This window comes from Cygnus olor, chromosome 21 (assembly GCF_009769625.2).
Source record: "Cygnus olor isolate bCygOlo1 chromosome 21, bCygOlo1.pri.v2, whole genome shotgun sequence".
Classification (NCBI taxonomy): domain Eukaryota; kingdom Metazoa; phylum Chordata; class Aves; order Anseriformes; family Anatidae; genus Cygnus; species Cygnus olor.
In genome coordinates, this window is record NC_049189.1 from 5,282,435 (window position 1) to 5,295,740 (window position 13,306).

Consider the following 13,306-nt stretch of genomic DNA (forward strand, 5'->3'; position numbering starts at 1 on the left):
AGTGACAAGATACAGTGAAAGTGGAGCTCAGAGAAGGATTACAGGGTTTTGTGAAAACTGAGTAAGAAATAAGATCAGCTTCTTTAGTGAGAGCAGTACACCTATATTTACCAAAAATGAACTCTGAGCTCCTGTACTGTGCTTTTTGTTGGTGTTGAGAGAGGGTGCTTAAGTACAGGACAAGGACCTGCCTCCTTTAGGCTTTAGTGTCACGTGTACCCACCTCAGCTCTTCTCCCCAGTACACTTTCACCATCTTCTTTTACCTGAAAATTTTTAAACAGAGTGTGCACAACTGCATAGCTTTCAAGCAAATTAGATCAGTCAGGTCTAGGACTTTCAACCCCAGGCACGAGAGGTTTTTCTTCCAATTTGAGTAGTAGTTCAGTCTGGGAGAAAACAGTGGTTCTGTAGCAGGGTTGGGATTCTGCTAAGGGAACACCCATCCCATCTATACAACACAGTAGCAATAACCAGTACAAACTGCCCTTTCCACCCCCGAGATTGTTTTCAGCAGCCTGAGAAAAAGGCTCAGCAAACAGCAACCGTCTCTGGTTAGATGCAGATTAGGCCCATTCTTATCTTCACACAATTCTCATTTCCTTCTAAAACTGTAACTTAAGTGGGAAGGAAGAGAAAATGCTGCTGTGGAGTCACCGCCCACACTGCTCTGAATGTTAGCAGACTGTAGCAAATTCAATTTTCTTCCTCACAGATGAGTCAAAGTACATGGCTGCATCAGAAACTTAAAGAATCTCTCTCTGCTACATAATAACTATTTGCAACAGTACATTAATGCAGAGATCACTGAAAGCTTTGGGAGCTGCACTAGCTGTTTTCCTGAAAAAGACTAGCTTGATGAAAAAAACAGGATCAGGTATTGTTCATCTAAGGATTATGCTCGGAAGCAACTGTTTTAATAAGTAGCAGAAAAATTGTTTCCACTGGATATTCTACCAAATGCTCGTAGGAGAGAAAAAGCAGAGCTGTACCTCACTTCTGCAGCATGCTTGACAGCAACACAAAGCACAGCAATACCCAAAGCCAGTTGCATTTGCTTTTAAATGGATTCTTGTTTTAGGGCAGGGGAACAGGAGGGAAGGAGTAGTCCCTAGTACACTCACCTCTCGGATGGCACCATCACAAACCCTTATTACATTAAGGAACGTTGGCATGACCTGGGGCAGGAACTGCACACACTTCAGCCCAAGAGATTTGAAAATAAAGGTGATGGCCTGAACTACCATAGTGTGATGCTGGGACAAGGACTGATCTCGGAAAATTCTCATCAGTGCCACCATGGAGACAGCTGGATAGAATTCATCCAGAGGGAGGTTTCCCATGTTCACCAGCATCTCACTGGTACTGTAGTCCGCTAGGAGAAAGAAGCTAGTGTCACAAGCTACGTATTAAATGCTCTCCAATACTATTTCAGGAGCATCCAAGTATTAGGTGAAATATGCACACTAATAATGTGCTCAAAAGAAAAGACAAACAGGTAAATACATTAAAAATAAAATAAAGACCTATTTGTAGATCACAAAGGTATTCACTTGAAAGAGAAGTGAAAATAGATGCTTCTCCAGATACTTACAAGAATCCTGGCTGGATTTGGACTCCGAGAGGCTGACAGCTGAAGCATCACGGGACTGATCAATCATGCCAATGTTCACTTTGTGTTTGTAGGGGTCCAAAGCACCCAGTAGCCCTAACACGCGAATAGCCTGACAAAAGAGAAACGGAAAGAAAATTAATCAGAAATGCATCAGTAATGCATAAGTCAACACATGAATCCAGGTATTTGGAAAGGTGCTGAGGATTAAAGAGAAAAGACCTGGATATAAAAGGATTGCCTGGAGAAAGCACCTGTCCTTTCCATTCAACTGCTGGAGGCCATTTCACTGACACGTTTACACCCTTTTAGTTCTGCTTATTGTACTTTTATCAGCCACAACAATGATCTTTCCCTTTTTTTTAAATCATATTTTATATATATATATATATATATATATATATGTATATATGTATATGTATATGTGTGTGTATATATATATAAATAAAAAAGAGGAATTTATTTGAAAGCTCTATTGAAAGAGCTTTTAGAAACAGTTGTGAGACAGCTTTGTGTTCGTTCATACCTCTCTACGGGTGCCCTGGTTCTGCTCAGTCTTCAGGAAGTTCAGAAGCACCTCCAGCAAAGTCGGGTACTTCCTGTATGGTTCCACCACATAACCAGTGCTAGCCACAAGCTGTCCCAGTGTCCAAAGAGCCACCTGGAATGATCAAACCCAGAGAAGAATAAATTCACTGGTCAAAACTAATATGTCATGCTGCAATCCACAGTCTGTGGTTTGAAAGCCTCTATAGCGAGCGTTTTTAATAAGTCAACAGTAAGGAAAGTGATAATCAACAATTTATTAGACCGGGTGATTGATTTAATTGCCCTTACTCAGAGTTACAATTCAAATGGGCACCAAGAGTGAGTCTGGGCATTCCAAAAATACTGCCTTGCCTTTTTTCTTTCTTCTTTTCCTTCAAAAAGTAAATTTTGCAGCACTTCTCAAAAGAAGCACTGCAGTCCCTTGTCAAACTGTCAAAAACTTACCTGTCTTTTAGCCAGCAAGGAGGAGTCCTGTAGCATATCCATAATTATAATGAAGAGTTCATCTACCCACTTCCTCATCTCCAGCCCACTGACCTATTGAAAACGCAAAAAAAAAAAAAAAAAAAAAAAAAAAAAACCACAAAGTTCTTCATCTAGCACTGCCAGAAGCTTGACAACTGGCGAGCATGGTCAAGAGGTACCTGCAGTATCCCTACCTGTGCAAGTTCCCCAATGGTAGCTAGGACGTTGTTAATCACCCCTGGATTTGGATCTGGATCAGGATCTTTCAGTTTCACTATCAGTGCCTGGTAGGTGACAGAGGAACAGATTATAATACGTTGAGAAGACTTCTTGCTCTATATACAGTACCCAAAATGTTCTTTCCTTTTGTTTATGCCCCAGATCCCTCAGGGGCTGAACTTGCATCATGGTGATTATTTCAACAGTAAATGAAAACTTGGTTTTACGTACATTATGCAAATCCAGAATCAAGTCAGGCTACACTGTCTATATGTTAGGCTATACATGCATTACTGTAGGCAACATCCACACCAATGTGATTTTCTATTGCTACCACGAAGCGGAACAGCAGCTTCTGACAAAGGCTGAGGGTCATGCATTCACTTGCTATATCATCTCACTCCAAAGTCACCAGAAAATGTGTGTCTGTGAGAGAGGGAGACAGAGAGGGATAGAGCCTGACTCTACCTTAAGGATAGGCTCCATATATGGACGAATGAGGCGTGGAGCGTTAGAAACCAGGTGACCCAGCATCCTGGCACTCTGCTCTTTAATCCTACCAACACCACTGTGTTCCAGCTCTGTTAGAATCTGTAGAAAAGACAATGGAAGCATAAGAAAGGGAAGATAAAAGGTAGGTAAAAACTCTTTGGATTTCCTCTTCTCCTGTCCAATGACAACAGAAGGAAAAAGCAATCTCAGCACTTGTAAATGGTGCTCTACATTTACACTCTCCAGTCGCTTATGTCTAAATGAAGCTAAAGTTAATCAACGTTAAATGGAATATATGGCTTCAGTACTATCTACTTGTATGAAGCAACGCCATCCATTCACCTAAAATCAGCACGGAACATTCTTCCTCAATACAGACTGTAAGTACTCTGGAAAGACGAATGTGGGTGAAATAGCGACTACTATCCTCTCCTTTTTAATACATCCCTAGAGCTTCAGTACATCTATCAAAAAGAAAGACTTGCTGAAACCTGCTAAGCTGGGTGATGAATATATCCACCCACACCCCCCCGCATTCACTACAGTTGGGTAGCCCAGTTCTTTAACACCATTTTAATCTCAGTTACCAAATACTCTATTCTCACTGCAGCCATCCCTCTGCATTACCTGGATTAACATCTTGCGCAGGAAAGGCATGACAAAAGCAGGGTTCATGCTGCTCAGGCGACCCACAGTACAGATGGCCAGCTCTCGGATTTCAAATACTTGATCATTCAGGGCCACAAAAAGAGCTTGCAAATTTTCCGCCTGGGCAAGGTGAGCATCAAATCGCTCATCCAGAGAAGCCAACACACAGAAACGTATATCAGGGTCTGCAAGAACGTATTTGTTATTCTTTAAATGCCACAAACTCTTCTTATTATTGCCATTATTCACAACTGGCCTCAAACACTCCTTACAGCTTCAGAAAAATGATGACAGCTTCCCCAGCATGAGACACTACTACCTCAGTGTTTTACCCATGAGAAACAAGCTAGCTGCTTAAGTTAATGCCAAATACGGTCAAACCATACCACAACCATTATATCATCACCCGCTCATGTGCCAAAATGAACTTATGGTAGGAGAATCCTTTTCACTGAATCCCAGACTAACCTGGGTCTGTTATTCCAACCACAAGCAGTTTGCTGAGAACATCAGCCACAACCTGCACTGCTGTCTGACTGACCACATGGGCATGGCCACTGATCAAGTGGATGGAAGGCGTGAGCAAACGAGAGCAAGTGCGGGCTGCTTCCATCCGTATCTCCTTGTGCTCGCTGTTCAGGAAGTGGTCTGCACAATGCCGCACAAACTGAGTCAGCGAATGGCCTAGAAAGAAGAAGATGGGAATTTAACACAGGTTTACCCCTTGAATACTGGCCTTATTGGGAATAGGATTTTAAAGAGAATATTCTGAGTTATCCTGCTATTTGTGCTCCAATGCAGTAGTGTTTATTTCCCATACCCCCTGCTCCTCTGCTTTCTTACCTTCAAACTCAAAGCTGCCCAGTGTACGCAGGGCAAGGGTGATACTACCCACATCACTGGCCTCTGGGATGTTGGTGAGGCTGGGGGAGGCCAGCTGGTGAGCAAGGCCCTTTGGCATGCCTGGATGTCGCAGAGGCTTGTGCATTAGAACAAGGGAGAGCATTTTCAGCAGCCCATCCTGGATATCCTTCTTTAGCTGGGGGATCTGACGACTCAAGTCATACAGCACGGCTGTTAGAGCAGGGCTGAAGGAAAGAAGCAGACAAAGTCATCAGAACAGAAACAATAAGAGGTGCATATTTCACCTTTTTCTTTACACCTTTCCCCATCAGAAGATATTTGTGGGCATTTGCACATCGCAGCAACGCCTACCAGCAGAGCATAGGGGTCCTTGTATGAACTCAGGCATATGAACTCAGTTCTTGTATGAACTTGGTGAGCAAACCACTTGGACTGCAGCATATGTTACTACAAATTTACGTGATTCCTTGTACTTGTGCTTTTTAGACACAAAAGCTACTAAATTCGATTCCAGGTGATAACATTAAACACCCATGTAGCACAGAGTTGCTTAGATTTCTCCATACCCTCCCACACTGACATATTCATGAGCTAGGAGATTTCCAATAGGAACTATCGGGCTGTACTCTGAACGTGAAAGAAGCTAGGTGCAAATATTCAACATTCTCCTTCCCCGCCAATATGATACAGCAGGGATCTGCAGACCTTCAGAGACTTTTTAGATTTTTGCAGGTTGTTGCTAAATGTGTTTGAATGGTAGGAAGTAAAGGAGATTGCTTTTGAATTTATTAGTGTTTTTTTTCTTTTTAAAAAACTACTTTACACAGACACCAATGCTTTTAAGAAATTCAAAGGACTTGTAACGCTTTAAACATATTCTTCTTCTGAAAGAGCAATACAGATCACTTAAAAGCAATAATCTTCATTCGCAATCTGTACACTTTCAAGATCTCCTTCTGCATGGCCAACAATGCCATCCAGTGGCTGACAGAAAGACGTGCTCCTGTGCCTCGTATTTACCTCAGGCCCACCGCCAGCATAGGTTCCAGAAGCTCTTTGATGTCCTGCTGGATAGTTGGTCCCATGGCTCGTGCCAGCATACTAATACAGGTGAAGACTGTAGCATCAACCTGCACAGACTTCTGCCTCCTGAAAAGGGACCACATAGAAGTTAAGAGAAGCTGCTATTTTTTAAAACACTTTCTCATCCTGCTTGTGTTCTCAATCTTACAAAAATAGCTCTGATTTTAACATGGCAATTTCATTCCACATGATAAAAATTATACAAAGAACTGGTGTTTCAGTTTCTTCTCAAACCTAACCTCCAAATACTTACTTGTGGGCAAAGTCCTTTGGTGGAAGAGCTGCCTTTATTATTTCAAGGACTTTTGGCAAGTAAGCTTGAAACTCAGATCGCACAGCTACAGAAAGCAAACCCAAGGCCTGGAAGGCTGCTGTTCGCTCCTTCTCCTTCTTCACACAGCTGAGAACGTGGTTCATAGTGTCTGGAAGATACTGATCAGCTGCCACCAAGAGAGAACAAAACAGATATTGGAGGTTTTTTAGGTTTACATAGTTGCATCAAATTTGCAACTAAGCCTTTACAAGTATAAAACCAGGGGACAGACACTGTGATATAAAATTTGCTGACACCAGCAGTAACAAACACACATTGCTATATGATAGAATTTCTAAAGCCCAGAAGGCTTTTTTTTTTTTTTAATTTTAAATACATTTCACCAAAATGAAAGAGTTACAAGAGAACATTGCAGCAGGTGATCCAAGACACCTCCTACAGATTCTATACAGGAACAAGAAACAAGTATCTTGTTATTCTAAATTTCCAATCAATCATTATAAAAAAGACAACAGAAACTTTCTCCAACCTACTTGGATCAGTTTAATGACATACCTCCAACTCAGAGGTTCCCCTAAACTTGCTTGAGAAATCAACTGAACTGCAGTAAAGCAGCAGCTATTTCCCATTTTACCTTGAGATTTCCTGGCAGATGTAACAGGAAGAGGACAACAGCTCTGCTGATATTAGGGCTATACTGATTGCGAGCAAAAAAGCAGAGTTCAACCATAAGTTTGACATACTGAGGAAAGACAAAAAATGAGGTTCTACTTCTTAGGGTACTGATTACAGAATTCAGAAAATAACTTTCAGTCCATTCTCTTAATCAGAGGAACAGTTTGGTCTTAAAAAACAAAACAAAACAAAAAAGCCCTGTCCTTCCACCACTTGCATGGGGGAATTTATCTGCTCATCTTCCAAGCACAATGTTTCTACTGCTGCATTGCCTGCACAAACTCATCTGGACAAAAGAGAGCTGGGTAACTTCCAGCCCAATTTCAGCAACACTAACATCCAGCCATCTGTCTCCTCACCTGTGAATGCTGAAGGACGGAAAGCTGCCAACCGTGGTAGCAGATTGAGGACTGTCATCTGGATCAAAGAATTTTTGCTGGTTCTGCACTTGAGAACCCACTGGCACACCTGAAAGGACACAGACCAAGCTCTGAAGGATGGCTGTTGGTAGTAATGCATGACCGTTTATTACCTGCGTGCCCTAAGGCATTCCACTGACATTTGACTTCAGAGCCTATCAAGAAGACAGATAATCAAGACTACTTCCAAAGAAATTAAACCATGGCTCTAACAGACAGTGACACAACCAGAATATATACAATTAATGAGGTTTGATACCTCAATTCAGTATTAGGCAGTATTGCCTGCCTAATAAGGATACAGAGGTCAATTACATGACAAGAACCAGTGTTGTGAATTTTGGTAGACCAGAATGAACACTTACCTGATCAAACTTCTCTTCCATTAGATCCCTGCAGCATCGACTTTCTACCAAGGTAGACTTTGCTGGTATAGGTGAGGTTGCGAAACCCATGATTCCTTGGTGGGCATTGTACCCCAGAAGACCAGCCAAAGCATTTGACTGAGAGGGCTGAAGAGACTGGAAGCTAGTGAAGGGAGTGATGTGGCGAGGTTTGGTACTAAAGCCCATCAGGTCTTTGCAGTACTTGTCATGCACAAGCTGCTGCTGAGTGATCTCCTCCATCTCCTCTCTAAGGCGCTAGACAAAGTAGAAAAGCATGTTTGGTAGCCGACTAAAAGATGCCCAATCTAGTGCTACCTACGTTTCCTGAGCAGCATCCTTTACCACTGATATCCAAATGGCTGGAAAACAGCAACTAAGCAAAAATCAGCAAAAACATTTAGGTATCTAATATGAAAAGAGAAACTGCACTCTGCATAATTCTTTTCCGTTGTAATTAATTCAATTAATAACTCTTTCCATCAGAGCTTGACACCTACACAGTCAAAACATGCTGCTGTTATTTCTCCAACACCCCTCAATTTGAAATTATCAGTGCTCTGAGTCCATGTTCAGATAACTTTTCAGCCCAACAAGCCCATTTCAAACCCAGTGGATTATTTCCACAGATTGATTAACAATGGGTAGCAGCTCAGCAATAAATTGGAGCCAAAAGGCATAGCCCTCCTCTTGTTCATTTGCTCACCTCTCCCTCCATACTGCTGATTCTCACTAGCTCATTGAGGATCAATAAGGCACCATGGATTCGGTCATCACGGTTCATTCCTTTCTCCTTGGCCAAAGTCTCATCAAAACCCTTCTCAGCCTCTTCGTATGTATGCTTGGGGAAAAGGAAAAAAAAAAGAAAAAGAAAAAAGCTCAACGATAACAGAGGCATAACAGAGACAAAGCCTGTGAAAATGGAGTAATATTGCTAGTCAAGAGTTACTGACATCCTGTAATTTTCCAATAGCCACAAACCTCAACTGAACAAGAGGAGAATATAACACCACAAAATTAAGAATCACCTAGAAGTTGTGGACTCTGCTGCAGAGTATTTTGAATAGCATTAATCAAACAGCCAGCCAAGTCACGGTACAAACTTCATCAATATCTGTGTTGCATACTTGACCATGAGGAATCAAAGTTCACAACATCTGCCTGCACTTTCCAAACCTTAATTGATATTATGAAGCTTGAATCCACATGGAAATGTCAGCAAAGCTGAAGATCAGGCAAGGGAATCTTTACCTAACACAGTCAGTTTTGTTAGCGTAGAAAAAAAAACTTATCTGCTAGTAAGAGAAGATGACAATACGTGGAAGACAGTGTGCCTGTAGAACTAGGTCAGACTCAACAGCTGAAGATGAGCTGCAGATAAAGCAATAGATTCTTGATAAAATTAATTTTCCTGCTTGCTTTCAGAGTGTGCTAAGGGAACTACTCATTTTGTAAGCCATTATGTTTCCAACCTTTTCCAGGGGAGGCAGTTTTCTGCTGACAAAGTGGATGTTTTCACACAAGTGAAGCAGGTTCTTAGCTTAACTCCTCTAAAAACTGGCACTTGATCATTTGCATTGCATTATGAAGAAGCCGTTTCACAATAAAGTTATTTTCTTACTCTGTACCACTGAGGCTTCTGCATCTCTTTTGGTTCCCGTTGAGTGGTGAGAATAAGGCAGGCTCTTAAGGCAGAAACAGCTCCCTCTCGAATGGCCTGTTTGGGATCCCACACAGCCACAAAAATATTGTCAAAGAATGGCTGCACTTGTTGGAAGAAGAAGGTAGGCACGCTGATTGCCAGCTCACGCAGGACAAGAACCTGGAGGTGGGGAGAGAAACAGTAACAATCTGTCAGGATGAGCATCCACAGACAAAGCTCATTTTCTAGAATGTAGCACCATTTATTTCAACTGTTAGTGCCTGCGAGCCTGAGCTGTATCCAGCTCTGTACTTTTACAGTTCATAGCGCAACGGTGTCTCATTTAGTTAATGGGCATTTCTAAGGTAGAAGTGATGAAGAAGCACTGTATCTGCTACGAGAACGTCACAGATCCTTCGACTTAGACTGGCAGCCACTCTGTTTCCCAATCAGAGCTTTTCCCCAGCTTTCCGAGCTCACTTCCTACCACTCTTAATCAAGCTTAACCATCCTGTTCAAAACAGGTGACAACAACAAAAAAGATGACTTACAGCTGCATGTCTTCGACCTTCATTCCTGTCAGCCCCCAGCCATTCCAGAGCTCGCTTCACCTCAAACTCCACGTACTCGGCTGTGAAGGTGTCACCAGCCATCGCAAGCCGCCCAATGGCTTTGGAGGCCATCTCCATTACAACAGGGTCATTGGATGGTAAAAGGTTCCTCAGGTAGTTTGCAAACCTGCCAATACGGGTGGCATTACCTCCTTCAACACCGATAAGGCTTGCTGTAGAGAAAGGGAGCAGTGCTGTAGGTTTTCCACAATAATCAGTGGGGCAGACAGTAGGTAATCCCTGATTGAGCGTTAGTATTCCCTATCCATTCCTTAAAGATTCCCATTAACGCTTCCTAAACTGCAAATCCACAGGAAAAAAAAAAAAAATCAAGCAATAAGAGAAGGTCACCGTTCTTTCGAGACTGAACTGGTTAAGTGGACAGGAAAACGCTTCAAGTAGCTTCATAGATTTTCCCCATTTTTAGTTTAAGAAAAAAAAAGTCCACCCTGGGATCACAGACCCATTCCCAAAAGAAAGGCATCCATCCACATGCAACTACTACGGCTGGTCCGCCTCAGTAGAGAAGTCAAAGACTGAATGGACCAAGGAAACTGCTCTCCCACATCAATCCTAGAGGTTGTCTCTCCAGGCCGGGGTGGAGGCACGCTGGCAGGGGGCAGCGCGGCAGAAGCTTGCACTGCCGGTGCCTGGGTTGTACCTGCTCTGTAGATAAAGAGGCCATCAGTGTCCAGGGTTGTCAAGCCGGCACCTTTCAACAGCACTAAATTCACAGAAACAATTTTAAAGTGATACTGTCAGCTTAAAAGCAGATGTCAACAAAGATTTGTCTACCTAAGGGGCTTCCGCTGTCTTCAAACACGTCGGGATTGGATGATTATGTCTGTGAACCTAACCCATAGGCAACTCCTATTTGGTTGTTGAAGTAACTGCCACAAAACAAGCTACTTGCTCAGAAAACAGGTATTTATCCAAGCTGACTTCCCTAAGAGTCAAAACACAGGCAGCTCTGCCATATCACAGCAAAAGCACAACCAGAGCAATTGATGGAGCAGCTGACCAGAATCAAAGCAAAGCTATGCGAGCCCCTCCCAGGGATGGGAGCTGCTGTCATTGAACCAGGTAAATTTAAATAACAAGAATCCATCTGCTCAGGCAGAAGAGAGTTCAGAAAGTCAGCCCACCGTTATGCATATAAAATAAAGAGCACAAACTGTTCTCAGTTGAGCTCGAGAACAGAATTTTCACGTGATCAGCACTCGCATTTGATGCTTGACTCCCAGAAGAGCTCAGTGCCCATTAAGCGCCAGGTTTTCAGCCACTCTCAGCACTCAGCAGCTCCCATGCTGACACTTACAGACAGATTTCAGAGCCCAGCAACTAGCACGCACCCAGCGTACTGAGCAGTCAGACGTAACGCCCTGATTACAAAAGTTCATTCCTTCTGAAAATCTGTCCCAAGAGAATAGGCACGTGAAGAGAAAACTCACCAAAGGCATAAAGCACTTTTACTCACCAATAGCCAAAATACCGCCCTTCCTTTCATTAGCATCAGAGCTAGAGACCAGCTCAAATATGTGATGGTTCAGCTGATCATAAAACCTGGTAGACTCCTCCTGGCTCATCTGTAGAAGAAAAAAAATCCACATCAGCTGAAAGCATTCTGTCCCTCCTTGCCAGCCCCAAAACCTCCGTAAAGACAATGCTTCCTAGGTTACTTAAATGGTTGATTTAATTTCCTTGTATACATCACAAACACAACCAAGTTTCTCTTATTTGTGCCCTAGAGCCACTGAGTTTATTTATTCCGGTGCTTGACCACCCAGTCCATGTCACCAACTCGCTCACCTCTTCTAAATGCTGGGGCACAGGAGAGCTCTGTGCTATTCCCCACCTTCTTTTTAAGGCCAGTTTCCATATTCCAAAATGTCCATCCCCAAAGTACCCAGGCAGTGCCATACACTTATCTGACAGATGATGATAAATTATTTGCAGCACTCACTTCGCGAAGCTCCATGGTGACATAATGCTGCAGGTCCTTGGCAGCTTTCGCCCTCGTCTCTTCACTGCGACTCTTCAAGCCATTGGCAAATTGTTGGAGAATGGATACAGTGCCCGACATGATGGTGTTATACCGGGGCTCGGGGCATCAAGTCCTGTAAGTCCTTCAGAGACACACTTTGTTTTACTGCTTTTAGTTACTGAAATCTCTGGACTTCTTAACTCTACCCCTAATTGCCTGTTTCCAAAATACATACCCCACTGCATGCAAGGATGCTGTCTCAGAAAAGCATTAAAAAATACAAGCAGTGACTAGCTTCCTGAGGCACCACAACCCCGTGATAAGGCCTTATCATTGCATAAGGCTGTGACACCCACCCCAGCCCCTTTGCTCCCTAGTTCCTCAAACACCACAGCATGCTCCAGTGGGCCAGGTGCCCGACCCATGGTGCTCTAACTCCAAGCCAAGGGTCATGCAACAGCGGAAAAGATACCAAGGTAAAATTAAGTCTTACAGTTACTCTATGATAAGTAGGCACAACCATTCCCATAAGGATGCCGTTATCACATCTGACTCCTGCGTGAACATTTTCAGCCAAGTTTCTCCACAACAATGCCGGTGCTCCACCCGCACAGGGAAGCCCCAGCCCCGGGCCTGACAAGCGCTTCATTCCCCAGGAGGTATTTAGAGAGGGGAAGCCTACTTATAGCAACGCCAGTCACTGCAACGGGATGCTTACTATTGCAACGCTCACCCAAACTTCCTCACGAGTGCTTCTTTACGTAAAGACCATTTTAAAGCTTTGAACCCCCGGTTTCCAGATTACATAAACGCCAGCTGCCCGCTTGACAGAAGGGCCCACAGCCCCACCGGGCCCCAAAACCTCACCCCCTTCCCCAAATATCCCCGGGGCGGCCATAAAATCCCACAGGGTGAAGCGGCCTCGGGGCTTCCCCGCGGCTGAGAGCCCGGCGGGGCTCCTGAGGGGAGCAGCGAGCGGCCGCGGCCCCGCCACCGCCACCCCGGGGGGCTCCGTCCCTCGCTGAGGGCCGAGCCGGCGGGGGTCGGCACCGGGAACGGGGAGGCTGAGGGGGAGGCTGAGGGGCCGCTCGGCGCTGACAGGGCGGGGGGAGCCGGCCCGGCGGGCGCTGAGGGGACAGGGAAGGGGAAGCTCCTGAGGGGAGGCTCCGCAGCCGCACTCACCGCCTCCGCCCCGGCCACCGCCGCTCCGGGCCCCTGCGTCCTCCCCTCCCCCGCGGCCGTCGGCCCGGCGGGTGGCTGCCGGCCAATGGGCTCGCGGGAAGGGGTTGACAGGCACCGCCCCCGCCCAATAGAAGAGGAGGAAAAGGGAAGGGACGCCCCCCTCAGCCCCGCCCCTCCGCCCGAGGAACCGCAAGGAGAGACCGTC

General features: G+C 44.6%; 1 protein-coding gene across 1 annotated transcript in view; it reads right to left on the minus strand.

The window, feature by feature from the left end:
• Positions 1-13,173, minus strand: part of MTOR (mechanistic target of rapamycin kinase) — a 65,882-nt gene extending 52,709 nt beyond the window's left edge. The window contains 20 exon segments of the mRNA XM_040533852.1: positions 1,124-1,374; positions 1,594-1,723; positions 2,138-2,272; positions 2,605-2,697; positions 2,820-2,909; positions 3,313-3,435; positions 3,964-4,169; positions 4,453-4,668; positions 4,828-5,072; positions 5,869-5,997; positions 6,185-6,371; positions 7,240-7,348; positions 7,665-7,940; positions 8,389-8,523; positions 9,304-9,504; positions 9,876-10,108; positions 10,597-10,659; positions 11,413-11,521; positions 11,899-12,061; positions 13,102-13,173. Of these exon segments, the coding sequence (XP_040389786.1) occupies positions 1,124-1,374; positions 1,594-1,723; positions 2,138-2,272; positions 2,605-2,697; positions 2,820-2,909; positions 3,313-3,435; positions 3,964-4,169; positions 4,453-4,668; positions 4,828-5,072; positions 5,869-5,997; positions 6,185-6,371; positions 7,240-7,348; positions 7,665-7,940; positions 8,389-8,523; positions 9,304-9,504; positions 9,876-10,108; positions 10,597-10,659; positions 11,413-11,521; positions 11,899-12,018 (3,051 nt within the window). The 5' untranslated portion in view covers positions 12,019-12,061; positions 13,102-13,173.
• Positions 13,174-13,306: the final 133 nt, after the last annotated feature.